The 13,616-nt window shown below is 46.7% G+C and overlaps 1 protein-coding gene across 1 annotated transcript in view; it reads left to right on the plus strand.

The window, feature by feature from the left end:
- The window catches only part of Tdrd9 (tudor domain containing 9), an 84,582-nt gene that overhangs the window by 22,238 nt on the left and 48,728 nt on the right, over positions 1-13,616 (plus strand). Inside the window, exons 6-8 of the mRNA XM_051196671.1 lie at positions 2,785-2,865; positions 5,977-6,141; positions 9,935-10,038. Coding sequence (XP_051052628.1) covers positions 2,785-2,865; positions 5,977-6,141; positions 9,935-10,038 — 350 coding nt within the window. The remainder of the gene's footprint in view (positions 1-2,784; positions 2,866-5,976; positions 6,142-9,934; positions 10,039-13,616) is intronic.

Here is a 13,616-nt window from a genome sequence, read left to right on the forward strand (position 1 = left end):
TAAAGGCAAGGCATATTAATCTACTCTGAAAAAAAAAACTGTTATGAGAAAGTATTGTGGGCTCTGTTTTTGTGCCTGCTTTGTTTTTTTTTTTTTTTTTCTAACTTTAAAATCCGTATATGTATGTGTGCGCGCTCTGTTGGACCACATGCTCAGCTTTGGAAGTTGGTTTCTCCTACTGTGGGTTCTGAAGACTGAACTCAGGTCAGCAGGCTGGCACTTTTACCCACAAATTTGTATCGATTGGTTATTACTATTATTATTATCATTATCCACTTTTTGACAGGGGTCTTACTTTGTAGCCCAGGCTAGCCTGGAATTCATGATCCTCCTGCCTCAGCTTCCCCAGGCTTGGGATTACTGGCTTGTGTCACAACAAAGGCTTGTCTAAGTCCCTAATTATTATCTCCCTCAGCCTGAACTTTTTGGACTTGCCTCATTAGGACAGAATATTTAACTGATGTTCACCCTTCCTTCCTTCCTTTCCTTTTTTTTTTTTTTTTGTTGCATTGTCTTACTGTGTGACCCTGGCTGGCCTGGAACTTGCTGTGTAAACCAGGCTAGCCCTCAAATCATGGAGATTTGCCTCTCCTCAAATTAAGGGTGTGCACTACTGCAATGAGTGTACGTTTGACATTTATGTTTTCAACGAGGGTTTCAAGATATAAGATTTCTGTAAAATGATGCTGTCCTAAGGAACTTAACTCCTTTTCTAAAGGAATTGGGAAGATGCGAGTGGGCTGTGAAGACTAGCAAGTCCTGGTTCCTCTTCTAAGGCCTCACAGGTCCCAGGAGGCTCATGTCTGCTGACCTGCGTATTCGTGTTCAGGAGCTGCCTGTGGGGCCAGAAAGGATGTGGGTATGGGGGCAGTGGGCTGTCAGTCCTACAGGCAGAAGGTTAGGAAGAGCTGGCCTGGAGGACCAGAGAAGGTGGGTTCAAGTACAGAGCGAAGGCTGCAGAGTTGTTATTTTTGTGTGAGACAAGGTCTCACACAGCCTCTGCTGTCCTCTTGCCTCTCAAACACTAGGGTCACAGATGTGGTCATTATGGTTGGCTGAGGTCGTATTCTTTAGGGGTGGGACCTAGTGGTTGCATAATCACCTCGGGGGCCCTTTATTGGGAGTAGCCTTGATTTTTCTAAGTAAGGAAGGTGAGGCTTGTGTTGAGGTGTTCTGGAGTTGGGATAGGGTGACATCTTGTGTCGAGGAGTTCTGGAGTTGGGATAGGGTGACATCTTACCTTGTGTTGAGGGGCTCTGGAGTTGGGATAGGGTGACACATCTTACCTTGTGTTGAGGTGTTCTGGACTTGGGATAGGGTGACATCTTACCTTGTGTTGAGGGGCTCTGGAGTTGGGATAGGGTGACATCTTACCTTGTGTTGAGGGGCTCTGGAGTTGGGATAGGGTGACATCTTACCTTGTGTTGAGGGGTTCTGGAGTTGGGATAGGGTGACACATCTTACCTTGTGTTGAGGGGCTCTGGAGTTGGGATAGGGTGACATCTTACCTTGTGTTGAGGAGTTCTGGAGTTGGGGATAGGGTGACGTATCTTACTCATGATGTTTTACGGCATGATGCAAGGATTTCCAGCCATTGTCCTTGAACAGCAGACAGTGTCCAGCTTTTGCCTTCTGCCATTTGCCTCCTGGATTTCTGCTCAGTAGGAAGTGAGGCTCAAGACAGCAGGGCCAAGAGGGATTGCTGTGGAACGAAGCCTTGTCCATCCTTGAGAGTTCATGGCTACTTTTCTCCAGTTGCAGGGAGATAGCTGGATATAATGGTGTCCTTATGTGTGCTCATATATCCTGTCCTAATTGGCTTCTTTTGGAAAAAGGCCCCTTGTCCCTGCTGCCTCAGTCGGGGCAGGATGGGCTGGGCGGGTCCCTGTGTGCCTATGTGCGGGTCTCCATCTGAGTAGGACCGGGAGGCGGCTGCTTCTCCATGTGTACTTGTGGTCATGCTGAAGCTCTCCCTGCTTGCCTCAGACTCTGACCTTGCTTGCTACATTTACCATCTTCTGACCAGCCCATCTTTTCCAGGGCTAACCCTTCTCTGTCCTGTGAGCTTCAGCGCTTTTTATCATGGACGGTGACTTGCTGCTCCCCAGCCAGCATTGGGCTGGTACATACTCAACCCCACACTTGTTAGAGTAACAAATCATGGCAGAGAGGGATCAACAGGGACTGGGCAGGCAGGGTTCCGGGGCTCAACACTGCTCTACCCTAGTGCCAGTGGGTCCCAAAGAGAAATATTGAAGGTGACAGTGACCCATGTGCTAGCCTTTGGCTTCCTCTTAGGCAGGAAAGGAGTCAGTCCACTGACTTGAGAACCCTGGTTTAGCTGAAAGTCTCCCAGGGACTTGAAAGCCCCTCTTTACCTAACCTCTCCCATGAAGTGACAGCCTTCTTTTGTGTATCCCATTTTCAAGTGTGTGGTATGCATGCACACATGTATGTGTGCGTGTTGGCGTGTGTGTGCATGTGCATGGGCATGCTCATTCTTATGGAAGCTCAAGGTTGGTATCTGGATCGTGCTTGATCACTCTCCACCTGTTCATTGAGACAGGGTCTTTCAGTCAAGCCTGAGCTTGCCTATCTGAGGGCTGTCCTGTCCTGTCCACACCCCCTGATACTGGGGTTATAGACTCACTGTGTTTACCTGGTATTTACATTGGTTCTGGGGATCTCAGCCCTGACCCTCATGCTTTTGAAACACATTCTTAACCGCCAAGCCATATCCCCCGCCCTGACATGTGCCTTCCCGATGCCCTCGTGATCCTGTAGGTGCATGAACGAACAGAGGAGATGGATTTCCTGCTGCTGGTCGTCCGTAAGCTCCTGAGGACGAATTCACGTTTTGTGAAGGTAAATTTTAGATTTCATTTTGCTTCTCCAGTTTTAACAATTTGGTCCTATGCTGGTTGGTTTTTGACGTTATGATACAAATCTAGATATATTTTGCAAAGTGGCTCTTAACTGAGAGAATGCCTTTCTTTATAAGATTGTCCTGTAGGCGGTGATTTATGTGGAAGTGCCCCACCCACTGTGGGAGGTGCCATCCCTGAGCAAGGGTTTTGAATGATATAATCAGCAGGCCCAGTAAACCGAGTAAACCGAGGAGCAAGCCAGCAATGGGCACTCCCCCATGGCCTCTGCCTCCAGCCCTGCCCTGACTCCCCTCACTGAGAGACTGTGGCCAGAGCTATGAGCAGAAATCACACCCCTTCCCCCAGCTGCTCTGGGTCCTGGAGTTTGATCACAGCAATAAAAGCCCTAACTAAGACAGAGTCAGTCTGTTGGGATCTACTGTCAGATGCCCAGGGCACCTGCTGGGGTAACAGTGTAGAAGCTTTTGGTAATTATGTTGCAGTGAATTTTAACACTTTCCCAGGCCTTCAGAAAACTGTCTAGTATAGTGGACTGTAGTGGAGGGCTGGGTGTTAGCCTGCTGTGGGCTGGGGAAGCAGCACTTTGATGGTCTGAGTGGCCCGCTGGTCCCCGATTTACATGGAAGATGCTGCAGTTTGAGGGAGGACACACACTCACTGCTCTTCAGAGGCAGAAGTTGCGGAGGAATGGTAAATGCCTTTTTTTTTTTTTGAAAAAGAAGAATAAAGTGTAAGATGTCAGTTTGGCTAAAACAGTAAAGATTTAGAATAATCTTGTAATCTAAGCAAATCTAATCACGGATCATTCACAATCCATCCATGCTAACTAGAGGCACTCTGTAGAGCAGGCTGGCCTCGAACTCACAGAGCTCCTCCTGCCTCTGCCTCCCGAGTGCGGGGATTAAAGACATGCCCACCACACCTGGTGATGATTGTTTTGAAATTATGAAATGTGGCTTCCATGTATTCTTACTTGTCACCTGCAAGGTGGCCCTCAATGACTGTAGCTGATTGTGATAGGCTGTCATGTTGCTCTGGTGACTGTAGAGTGAGTAACCGACACTCTTCAGTTAGGAATCTGAAAGAGCGTTTGTGATAACTCAACAAATGAGATGGTGAGGAAGCTCTGATGCCATTTTAAGACCTGTTTTTGTTCAGACCAGGCTGTGGTGATGTGTAGTTTATGATCTAATGAGGCTTGCCTGGAGATCAGAATGCTACCCACAACCATAGAGGCCAGGCAGTGGTGGCACACACCCTTCATTCCAGCACTCAAGAGACGGGCAGGTGAATCTCTGTGAGTTCAAGGCCACCCATGGCTACATGATATTGAATCAGTCTAAAAAGAAACACAGCTCTCACAAAGGTGATCTCGGGGATCCCACACATTTAATCCTAGCACTAGAGAGGCATGTACGACAGGAGCTGGGTCATAGCTGGCAATTAGTTTCCAGCCATGTAAAGGACAGGAAGGAAATTCAGTTTCCAGCTCCACTGAGGATCATGGAGACATCCCAGTCTGAGGTAGAGGTAAGAGCTAGTAGTTGGCTGTTTCGCTTTTCTGATTTTTAGCTTGAACCCCAAAATCTATCTCTGGGTTTATATTATTTGTGCTACATGTTGGGATTTGTGTTACCCCAGGAAAATGATTTGATTAAATGTTTTTCATTCTCAGTGAGAGTTAAGAGTGACAGTTTATTTTTAAAAAATCTACCAATTTCAGAAATGGTGGAAGGAACTTGCATCTTTCCAATAAGTCTGTTGTTAGTTTCATAATTTATTTAAAAGAGAGTTGAGGTCTGAGGATTTGACTTTGTATTGGTATACTTGCCTAGTCTGCAGAAGGTCTGGGTTTAATTCCTAGTACCACAAAACAACAACAACACAAACAAGAAATGTATTCGAAGAACCATGTTTTCTAAACAGAGACCCGTATGTATATTTAGGTCAGGTAATCTGAAGTTGGGTGTTAGATGGCTTTGTGAATTTTTAAAGCTCCTTAGGAACTCATTCTTTCTCTTTTAATAAGAGCTGTGTTGTCAGAGTTGGAAAGGCAAGGGCAGAGCGCATGGGAGGAAGCCCTGTCCCTATGTGTGGCTTCCTCTGCACATGGCTGTAGGTTTCTGGCGCTGGCACCCGGACCAGGTGTGCTGGGCAGGACACTGGGGGGCCTGGGAGCATTTGTCTCTGATTTCCATGGTGCACCTATCAGAAGAGCCCGGAAGTTGGCTGGTCTGATGTTTTATCAATGTCTAGGCATTGCCACTGTGCCCTGAGTGCTCCTGGGGGATGATGACTCTTGTACTTTAAGTGGCTTCCTAAGCCATCCCTCTGTCTCAGACATACTTTTTCAAAATGAATTTCTGTCACTATGGTTTCTGATTTGTGTCTAATGTCAAAGGAAACAGGGTGTTGGCCCTGTGACATCTGGTAAGATTGACACTTAGGGACTGTCATTACTAGATCGAGCAGGTAGTTTCCACCAGCCAGAGGACCCTGGAGACCAAGGACGAGCAGATTCTTGGGACTGCTGGCACTTCCCCAGGACTCATTGGGTGTGCTGTGGATGCTGCTTTCCATCTGTGTGTTCTTGGGAAACCCATAGCTGCAGCTGGTCTCACGTTCCTGTCATCTGGCTCCTGGGGCTGGATTCTCTACCCTTCAGCTACAGCCAGAGTGTTCTAGATGTCCGTTTGGTTTTCTCTTACTTTCCTGCATCACACTACGCTGAAATTCATTTCTGAAAGTTGGTTTTATTATGAAGGCTTTCATTCTAATTAAGTGGCCGTAGTTCACCTTTGTTGGGAGTATACAATTTCCCGTTTTAATATTTAGAAGTTTTATTTATTTTTGTATATGATGTGTGGCATGTGTGGGGCATGCATGTGGCAGAGGACGACTTCCACCGTGGATTCCAGGGATGGGGCAGTTCTCATCAGAAAAAATACTTTCAAAGTAACAGTAAAGTCTTGAGCATCAAGATACTCTATTTAAAACTCAGTAGTTTCTGAATGGTGGGAGGCTGAGGGTGGGTCAGGGGTTCTGAGGTGGCTTGCATTGCTCATGGATGGGACTCTCTTCACTACAGGTGATCCTCATGTCTGCCACCATCAACTGCAAGGAGTTTGCAGACTACTTTGCTGTCCCCGTCCAGAACAAGATGAACCCTGCATATGTTTTTGAAGTGGAAGGCAAGCCCCACACTATTGAAGAGTATTACCTTAATGATTTGGGGCACATTTATCATAGTGGGGTATGTTGGGATGCATTGCTGCTTTTACAGGGAATGAACTTTAGTTTCTGACTATGAATTCCATTGCTAATTCTAGAAGGGTTGCTAGGCCCTTTTAGAACCTGTCAGAGCTGGCACATGGGAGGAAGGGGTGGAGAAAAATAAAGGAAGTAAACCACTGGACTTTTGCTGTAAGCTGTAGACACAGTAAATAGTCATGTCACACATCCTCATGAAAATTATTATGACTGGTTTCATACCTCATTGATGTTGAAAAATAAAACCTCAGACTTTAGTCATTATAAAATTGTAAATTCACTTGAGGATGGGCACATTGACTTAAGATAGAAGTCTACTTAAATGTACATCCCTGGTCTGGGGTGAGTGGAGTTGAACCTGGACTTGCACTGTGATGGTGGGGACACATTTTCTATAGAGGCTGTAGAGTTGCTTTCACATGTGTGGTATGTTCAGAGGTCGGAGAAGTCCAGGTATAAAGTAGAAGCAGACATGAAACACCTCCTCTCTCACCTCTGAGAGCGCCCAGTGAGAAAGTGTGTGCAGCTGGGTGAGACCCTGCACTCCATTCCCAGCTCATGAACAAAAGCCACAAGACTGAAAGCTGGCCTCACTCTGTCCCTTCCCCTCTGTCTGCCATCTGGCCTGCCTCCTGTGACACTGCTCTTGGAGAGCTCTCAGGGTCCTTCCTCACACGCTTGAGCCTACCAGACAAATGCAGCATCACTTCTTCCTTTGCAGAGGAGATGGTATACGCTCTGCACATAGTTTTTGCCTAGCTTTCCACGTCTGTTTATATCAGTAACTATTTTCTTTTCTCTCTCTTGGAGCTGCGTGCCCTTCCTCCGTGTAGGCTGCTCTTCACTAGCCCTTAACACGTCTGCCCTTGCTGCAGACATTGCCACAGTGCCGCGCCATGCTGCTGTGCGCCAGGGTAGCATGTCTGGTAGGGCACACTGTCTCCGCCTCAGCGTTATAGGCATTCTTGTACAGATGGTTCTGTGTGGCACGGGGGCTGTTCTTTTGTTTTGCTATTGCCTAGAAAACACAAACACGAGGCCCAGCGCCCCACGTGGAGTTCATTGTTAGAGGGGAGAGAAAGCTGGTGGCCACCCGGAAGCAGGAGAAAGGAGGAAGTGTGGAAGAGAGAGGATAGAAAGAGCAAGGGGGAGGGGCGCTTGGCGTGCTTGCTTTAAAAGGGAAACGTGTGTAACTGAGTCCCCAGCCAGGTAACTCGTGACATAGAGACGACATGGCCACGAGTGTCCCGCCCATCATCGGGCTGCTGGTTTCCAACAAGGGTACCCTCAGCACTGCAGGGTGCTTCTTTTTGTCCTTGACGAACTAGCTACAAGTAGCAGCCCTCTCCTTATCAAAACCAAAAATGTTCCTAGACAGTGACAAATGTCAAGTTGAGACCTCTGTGTGGATCTTGCCTTCCTGGAGTCTCTGAGCCTGGAGAGAGCTTGCAGTTTGATGGATGGAGCCCAGCTGCTTGGAGCAGGAGTTGAGCTAATGTTGAAGATAGTTGTAGTGTTGGAACAGTGAGCTCTACTAGGATGCGGTGCTGGCTGGGTTTCATCTGACATCACCATACAGAAGGCACACAGCCCGTCTTGCTCGATGTTGTTGTCAGTTGTGTTAGAGAGCATGGCTGGGGCTTGGGTGGCAGCTCCATTGCTGAAGGGTTGCTTCACAAACATGAGAACCTGAATTTGTCTCCAGAACCCATTTTTAAGAAGCTAAGCCTGGTGGTTTACTTCAGCACTAGCGAGTTGAGACAGGTGGGTCCCTAGGGATTCTTGGCCAGTCAGTTTAGTCATCTTAGTATGCTCCAGACCAATGATAAAAACCCATGCAGGAAAACAGGCAGATGGTGGGGTGTGGAGAGATGGTTCAGTGGTTAAGAGCACTGGCTGCTCTTCCAGAGGTTGTGAGTTCAATTCCCAGCAACCACATGGTGGCTCACAATCATCTATAGTGAGATGTGGTGTCCTCTGCTGGCCTGCAGGCATACACGAAGACAAAACAGTGTTTACATAGTAAATAAATATTTTTTTAAGAGGTGGATGGTGACTGAGGAATGACATTTGCAGATGTCCTCTGGCCTTCACATGACTGAGCACACATAAACATGTACATGCATGTATGCTCAGAAGCTAGCTGTATTTGATGTCTTATTAGAGAGATTAAAAATTTCGGGGGGAAGCTGGGCAGTAGTGGTGCATGCCTTTAATCCCAGCACTGGGGAGGCAGAGGCAGGCAGATCTCTGTGAGTTCGAGGTCTACAAAAACGACACAGAGAAATCTGTCTCAACCATAAACAGAATTGCAGGGATCAGGACCTGTCCCTGGGCTTGACCTGCCTTTTGGTTGGGTTGCTGGGTTGCCCCGAGCAGCCCTGATGTAGGGGGAGAGGAGCTTGGTCCTGCCTCTACTTGGCATGCCATGCTTTGTTGACTCCTATTGGAGGCCTGCTCCTTTCTGAACCGACAGGGAGGAGGAGTGCATGGGGGGTCAGAGGGGAGGCAGGGGGAGCAGAAGGGAGGTGGGGTGGGGTGAGGCGATAGGAGGAGAGGAGGGAGAGGAAACTGCAGTTGGGATGTAAAATAAACAGGAGCATTTAATTAATAATGCCCATGAGGCCAGGTATAGTGGCACATGCCTGCAGCCCTGTTCCTCTGGAGATAGTGGCAGCAGTGTTAGGAGTTCAAAGCCAGCCTAGGATACATAGCAAGTTGAAGGCCAGTCTGGGTCACATCAGACCCTGTCTTAAAACACCAGCAACAAGAACAACAGTTTAGAGGGCTTGGGTTTTAGAGCTCAGTGGAGTTGTTTGTGACTCAGTCACATGTTTTTTCTACATAGCTTGCCAATGGCAGGCTTCTAGGTGGGTTTGGTGTCACTGTTGGGGTTTGTGGAACATGTACCTTTTCCCTATTTCTGTTTCAAATAGTTGCGTTGAAATATTGGTCACCGTTAGGGTAGAAAATTAAGGCGTGTCAGCGATGAATGTATTAGATGTGCTCCATTCTCAAATGAAAGTAAGCTTTTCATAATCAAGTTACTGGAATCGTAGTAATGTTGGGAAATGGACATTCGCTATAATGTTTCTATACATTATGACTAGCTCTGACCACCTAAAGACTCGAGTCCTTCCTGTGTGTCTGTCACAACTCATGAGTGCTTGTAGACAGTTGATCCAGTTATTAAACAAAATGTTCATACCCTTGCTGGAAAACAAAGGACATAAAACAGGCTCTGTGTAAGCGGTGCTGTAGCTGTTGTGTGGGACATTGGAGATCTCTGCACATAGACAGTCCTTCCAGCCTGGCCAGTGGTGGTTGTGTTCTGCAGAGGGTCCCAGGGGCAACTCTACCGCATTAGGCTGGAGTTGAGTCTGCTTTGGTGTCAGGTGGTGTCACCCTTAGGGCACACTGGGAGGCAGGTGTGGTAGTTGCTGTGTGTAGATGTTGTGATGTCGGGGCTCTTAGAGGTGGGAATTGATGCCCTGGAAGGGCGCTGATTGCGGGATAGGAAACAACTCCTATTCCCCGGGCCTTTGATGTAGCTATCCTGCGCCTTACACTAAGTTGCCACGGACTTTTAACACCGTACATCTCCAGTACCCCAGGCCGCCCTTGCCACGGCGCCCTTGCCACCGCACGCCTTCATGGTTGACTGCAGTTGGCATTATTAGTGTTGTTAATTACTATGTTTTTAGAGAGCACACACCTAAACCAGCACTTTTCCTGCAGTTCTATGTAGATGTTCTCTTGTTTTTTATTCTTTCCAGCTTCCCCCCTACCGTTTGGAGGAGCCAGTGATAACAAAGGATGTCTATGAAGTTGCTGTCTCTCTCATTCAGATGTTTGATGACCTGGACATGAGGGAGAGTGGGTAAGAGCCCCTCCAGCTACACGTTCCGTGCATTTACCATACACGTTTATACAGTAGTGAGATAATAGCTGTAGACACTTGGGCGTGTTTTTAGACAGGCTTGCTACACAACAGAGTGTGGCCATCCTTCTCTCAGGCGCTTGGATTGTGGGCGTGAAGACACCCAGCAGTAGGAACCTTTCAGCTGTCAGCAGTGACTGCTAGAGTCAAAGCCGTGCTGGGTGCAGCTCTGGGGCCTTTTCTTTTTATGCTAGCATTGGAGCCAGAAAGTGGCATGATGACTTTCCCAGACACAGGACTCACATGGCTGCCTCTGTTCTCTTTGTCCTGAGATATTTCCTGACACCCAGCAGGCAATGCAGGCGATCATTCTTCTAGCTTTTGTTTAAAAAGCAAAAAAAAAAAAAAAAAAAAAAAGGAGACTTTTTCCTTTGAGGACAGTTTAGGTTTTAGGTTCTAAGTACTGGTTTGAGTCTGTAATTTAAAAATACTGTGTTATTGAAGCTCTGTGGTTGTAATTTTATTGCACCACATAAATAGCACTTATTACTTTAGAAACAAGGAATGGTAATGAATATTCTCCCTCCCTTAGTAACCAGCTAGCGTTGCTGGGGTGACTTTTTCCTGTAGGCCTTAGGGTACCTGAATTAACCCTTGTTTATCAAATTTAAACCTCTTGTCTTGCTTTCGTTCTTCCCAGGTTATAGCCTTCAAGAGCTTTGTTGGCAAATGCTCTTAGCTTTTATTTGATTTCAGTTTCATCCTTTGAAAGAATCTAAGTCAACAGATGAAACCCTTGAGCTGGGCAGACGGCTCGGTTGGCCAGGTGCATGGTCTGCAAGCGTGAGGGCCTGAGTCTGAGTCCGGAGCCTACAGGGAAACAAACACAATGGGCTTGGGGATGTGTGCTTGTAGTTCCAGCTGGGCAGGTGGAGGAGACAGCACTGGGTGGGTCTCAGTGGTCAGCCAGATTCGGGCCAGGGAGAGACGCTGTCTCAAAGCAGGTGGACAGGGTTCTTGAGGGTGACACTCAGAGTTGACGCTGACACTTTTCTGTCTCATCCCTCCAAAACCCCTCCCTCCCTTTCTGATTCCCTTCTTTCCTCCCCTCTTTCTCTTACCCTTCCCTTTCTCTCTCTCCCTACTTCTGCATGCACATATACCAACACATGTTCACGTATACACAAATGCATAAATTAAAAAATCTCATGTCTTTACTGTGAATAGCACATGCCCTGGCTCACATCCTTGATGTGTGTTCAGTGCTTTTAGGAGCAGGTTGGACTTCCAGCAGAAAGCTTGGAGCCAGAATTGTTTTCAGACCTCAGTGGCTGGACCCAGACACTCTAAACTCAAAAACGTTTCAAGGCTCAAGATCAAGTATCAGACTTTGGAGCATTTCAGATTTTGGATCTCCAGAGTAGAAATACTCATATGAAATTAAAAGTTATTAAATGCTCCTTATATTTTATTTTTCTGGTTTTCTATACACAGTAACATTGAGAAAAGAATTAACAGAAAGCATTTTTTTTTTTTTTAGTATTCTTTCCAAGTTTTGATGCTAATTTCATATAATCTACTGCCTTGTGTTGCTAGAGTGATAAAGCTTCTTTTTGTCTTCTTGTCCGCAGTAAGCATATCTTTTCACCATGGATAACCTTCAGGCACGTTCTTTGTCTTTGATGATCCATAGCCTCAGAGCAGGGAGTAGGTGTGGATTCCTTTGTGTTTCCTTTGCTGGCAACTGAACGGGCTCTCTGAGTCTCAACACTAGTATTGGAAGCCTGCCCAGCAGCCTTCTAGTGGCCTTAGCATCCTCTCGGCTTCTTTCTGAGCCCCTATTATATTTGCCATGATCTATTCTTTGTTCTATATTTCCTAAGATTGTTCCACAAGGACGAGTGTTCCTTTTTTTTAAAAGTCTGCTTCTTTCTCTCTTTTTCTTTGTGAGTTCAAGGTCAGCCTGGTCTACAGAGTGAGTTCCAGGACAGCCAGAGCTGCACAGAAAAACCCCATCTCACAATACAAACAAACAAAAAAACCAAAAGCCAAAATAAAGTTAAAGTGAACTTGGATTGTTCTTCCTTTCCATAGACATTTTCATGTGCACAATGAAATTGAGCAAGAGCATGCAGGGAGCTCCCATGGGCCACCTCGCTCCACAAACACAGCCTGTCCTAGTATCTGAGCCCTGCACCAGAGGTGTTTGTCCGTCACGTTGAGTTGAGCACACTGCCGCCGAGTCCTGCTTGCACTGGCTCAGCCCTGGTGCTGCGCAGTCTCTGTTTTGATAGCAGTGTGACCATGCATCTCCCATTACAGTGTCACACACAGCAGTCCAGCACCCAGGGCCCCTCTCCACCCTCTCCATTATTCTCCCCCATCTCCTGGACTGAGCTCTTTAGTTTTGCCTTTTCAGAACATCCGACAGTTGAAATGATATGGTTGGTAGCCTTTTTTCATTGACTTTTTTTACTTGGAAACATTTAAGGGACTGAAGAAGGGTCTTGCATAGGACCCAGGTTCAGTTCCAAGCACACACAGAGTGACTCACAATTACCTGTAACTATTGAACACACATGGTGCAATACATATACCCAGGCATGTACACACATACATTGAATAAATATTTAAGTAAAATCAGAAAAAAAATAATTTTAAAAGCATTTAAGATTTTTGCTTATTGTTTCATGGCTTGGTAGGCTAATTGTTGTTGTTTGAGGCAGCATCTCTCTGTGTAGCCCTGGCTGTCCTGAAACTCACTATGGTGACCAAATTGGCCTTGAACTCATCTGCCTTTGGCTCTGAAGTCTGGGATTAAAGGTATGCACTACCATGTCTAGCAGTAAGCCAACTGTTATTTTATGTAACTATAATGAGTTCCTTTTGTGTGTACGGTGAATGCACGTGCACTCCCCATGTGTACGAGGGGAGACGGAAGACTATGGGAATGGCTTCCTGGGCTGCTCTCTACCAGGTTTCGTATGTCTCTCACTGAACTTAGGCTCTCCACTTTAGCTAGATTGTCTGGTCGGCATGGCCCCAGCATGGCCCCAGGGTCCACTTGCCTGCTCTCCCCCATCTCCTTCCTGTCCCACTGAGCTGGGATTGTAGACAAAGCTGCCAACCCTACAGGGGATCTGGATTCAGGTCCTCCTTTACCTACCAAGCCATCTACTCAGCCCTGACTTTCTAATTGCTGAATAATATTCCATTGTTTATACAGACTACAGTTATTTATTTACCAAGTTACATCTTAGAGACTTGTCACTAAGTCCCAAACTATGACTAGAGCTGCTATGAAAAAACCTGGATGCAGGTTTATGTAGATGCAGACATCCGGTTCATCCGGGTAAATTACAAGGAACACTATTGTTGGTTTCTATGACAAGATCATGGTTCATTTGTAAGGTACCATTAACCCATCTTTCAGTGTAGCTACACCATGTTGCGTAACCACCACCAAGTGGCTGAGTTCTGTTTCTCTTCAGAAAGGAAGGACAGGCCTCCCATGGACAGTGCAGCCATGGCATACCAAGCTGCACTAAGACGAGGCAACCCCTGTCCTCTTAAGGCTG

Source organism: Phodopus roborovskii, unplaced genomic scaffold (assembly GCF_943737965.1).
Source record: "Phodopus roborovskii unplaced genomic scaffold, PHOROB, whole genome shotgun sequence".
Taxonomy (NCBI): domain Eukaryota; kingdom Metazoa; phylum Chordata; class Mammalia; order Rodentia; family Cricetidae; genus Phodopus; species Phodopus roborovskii.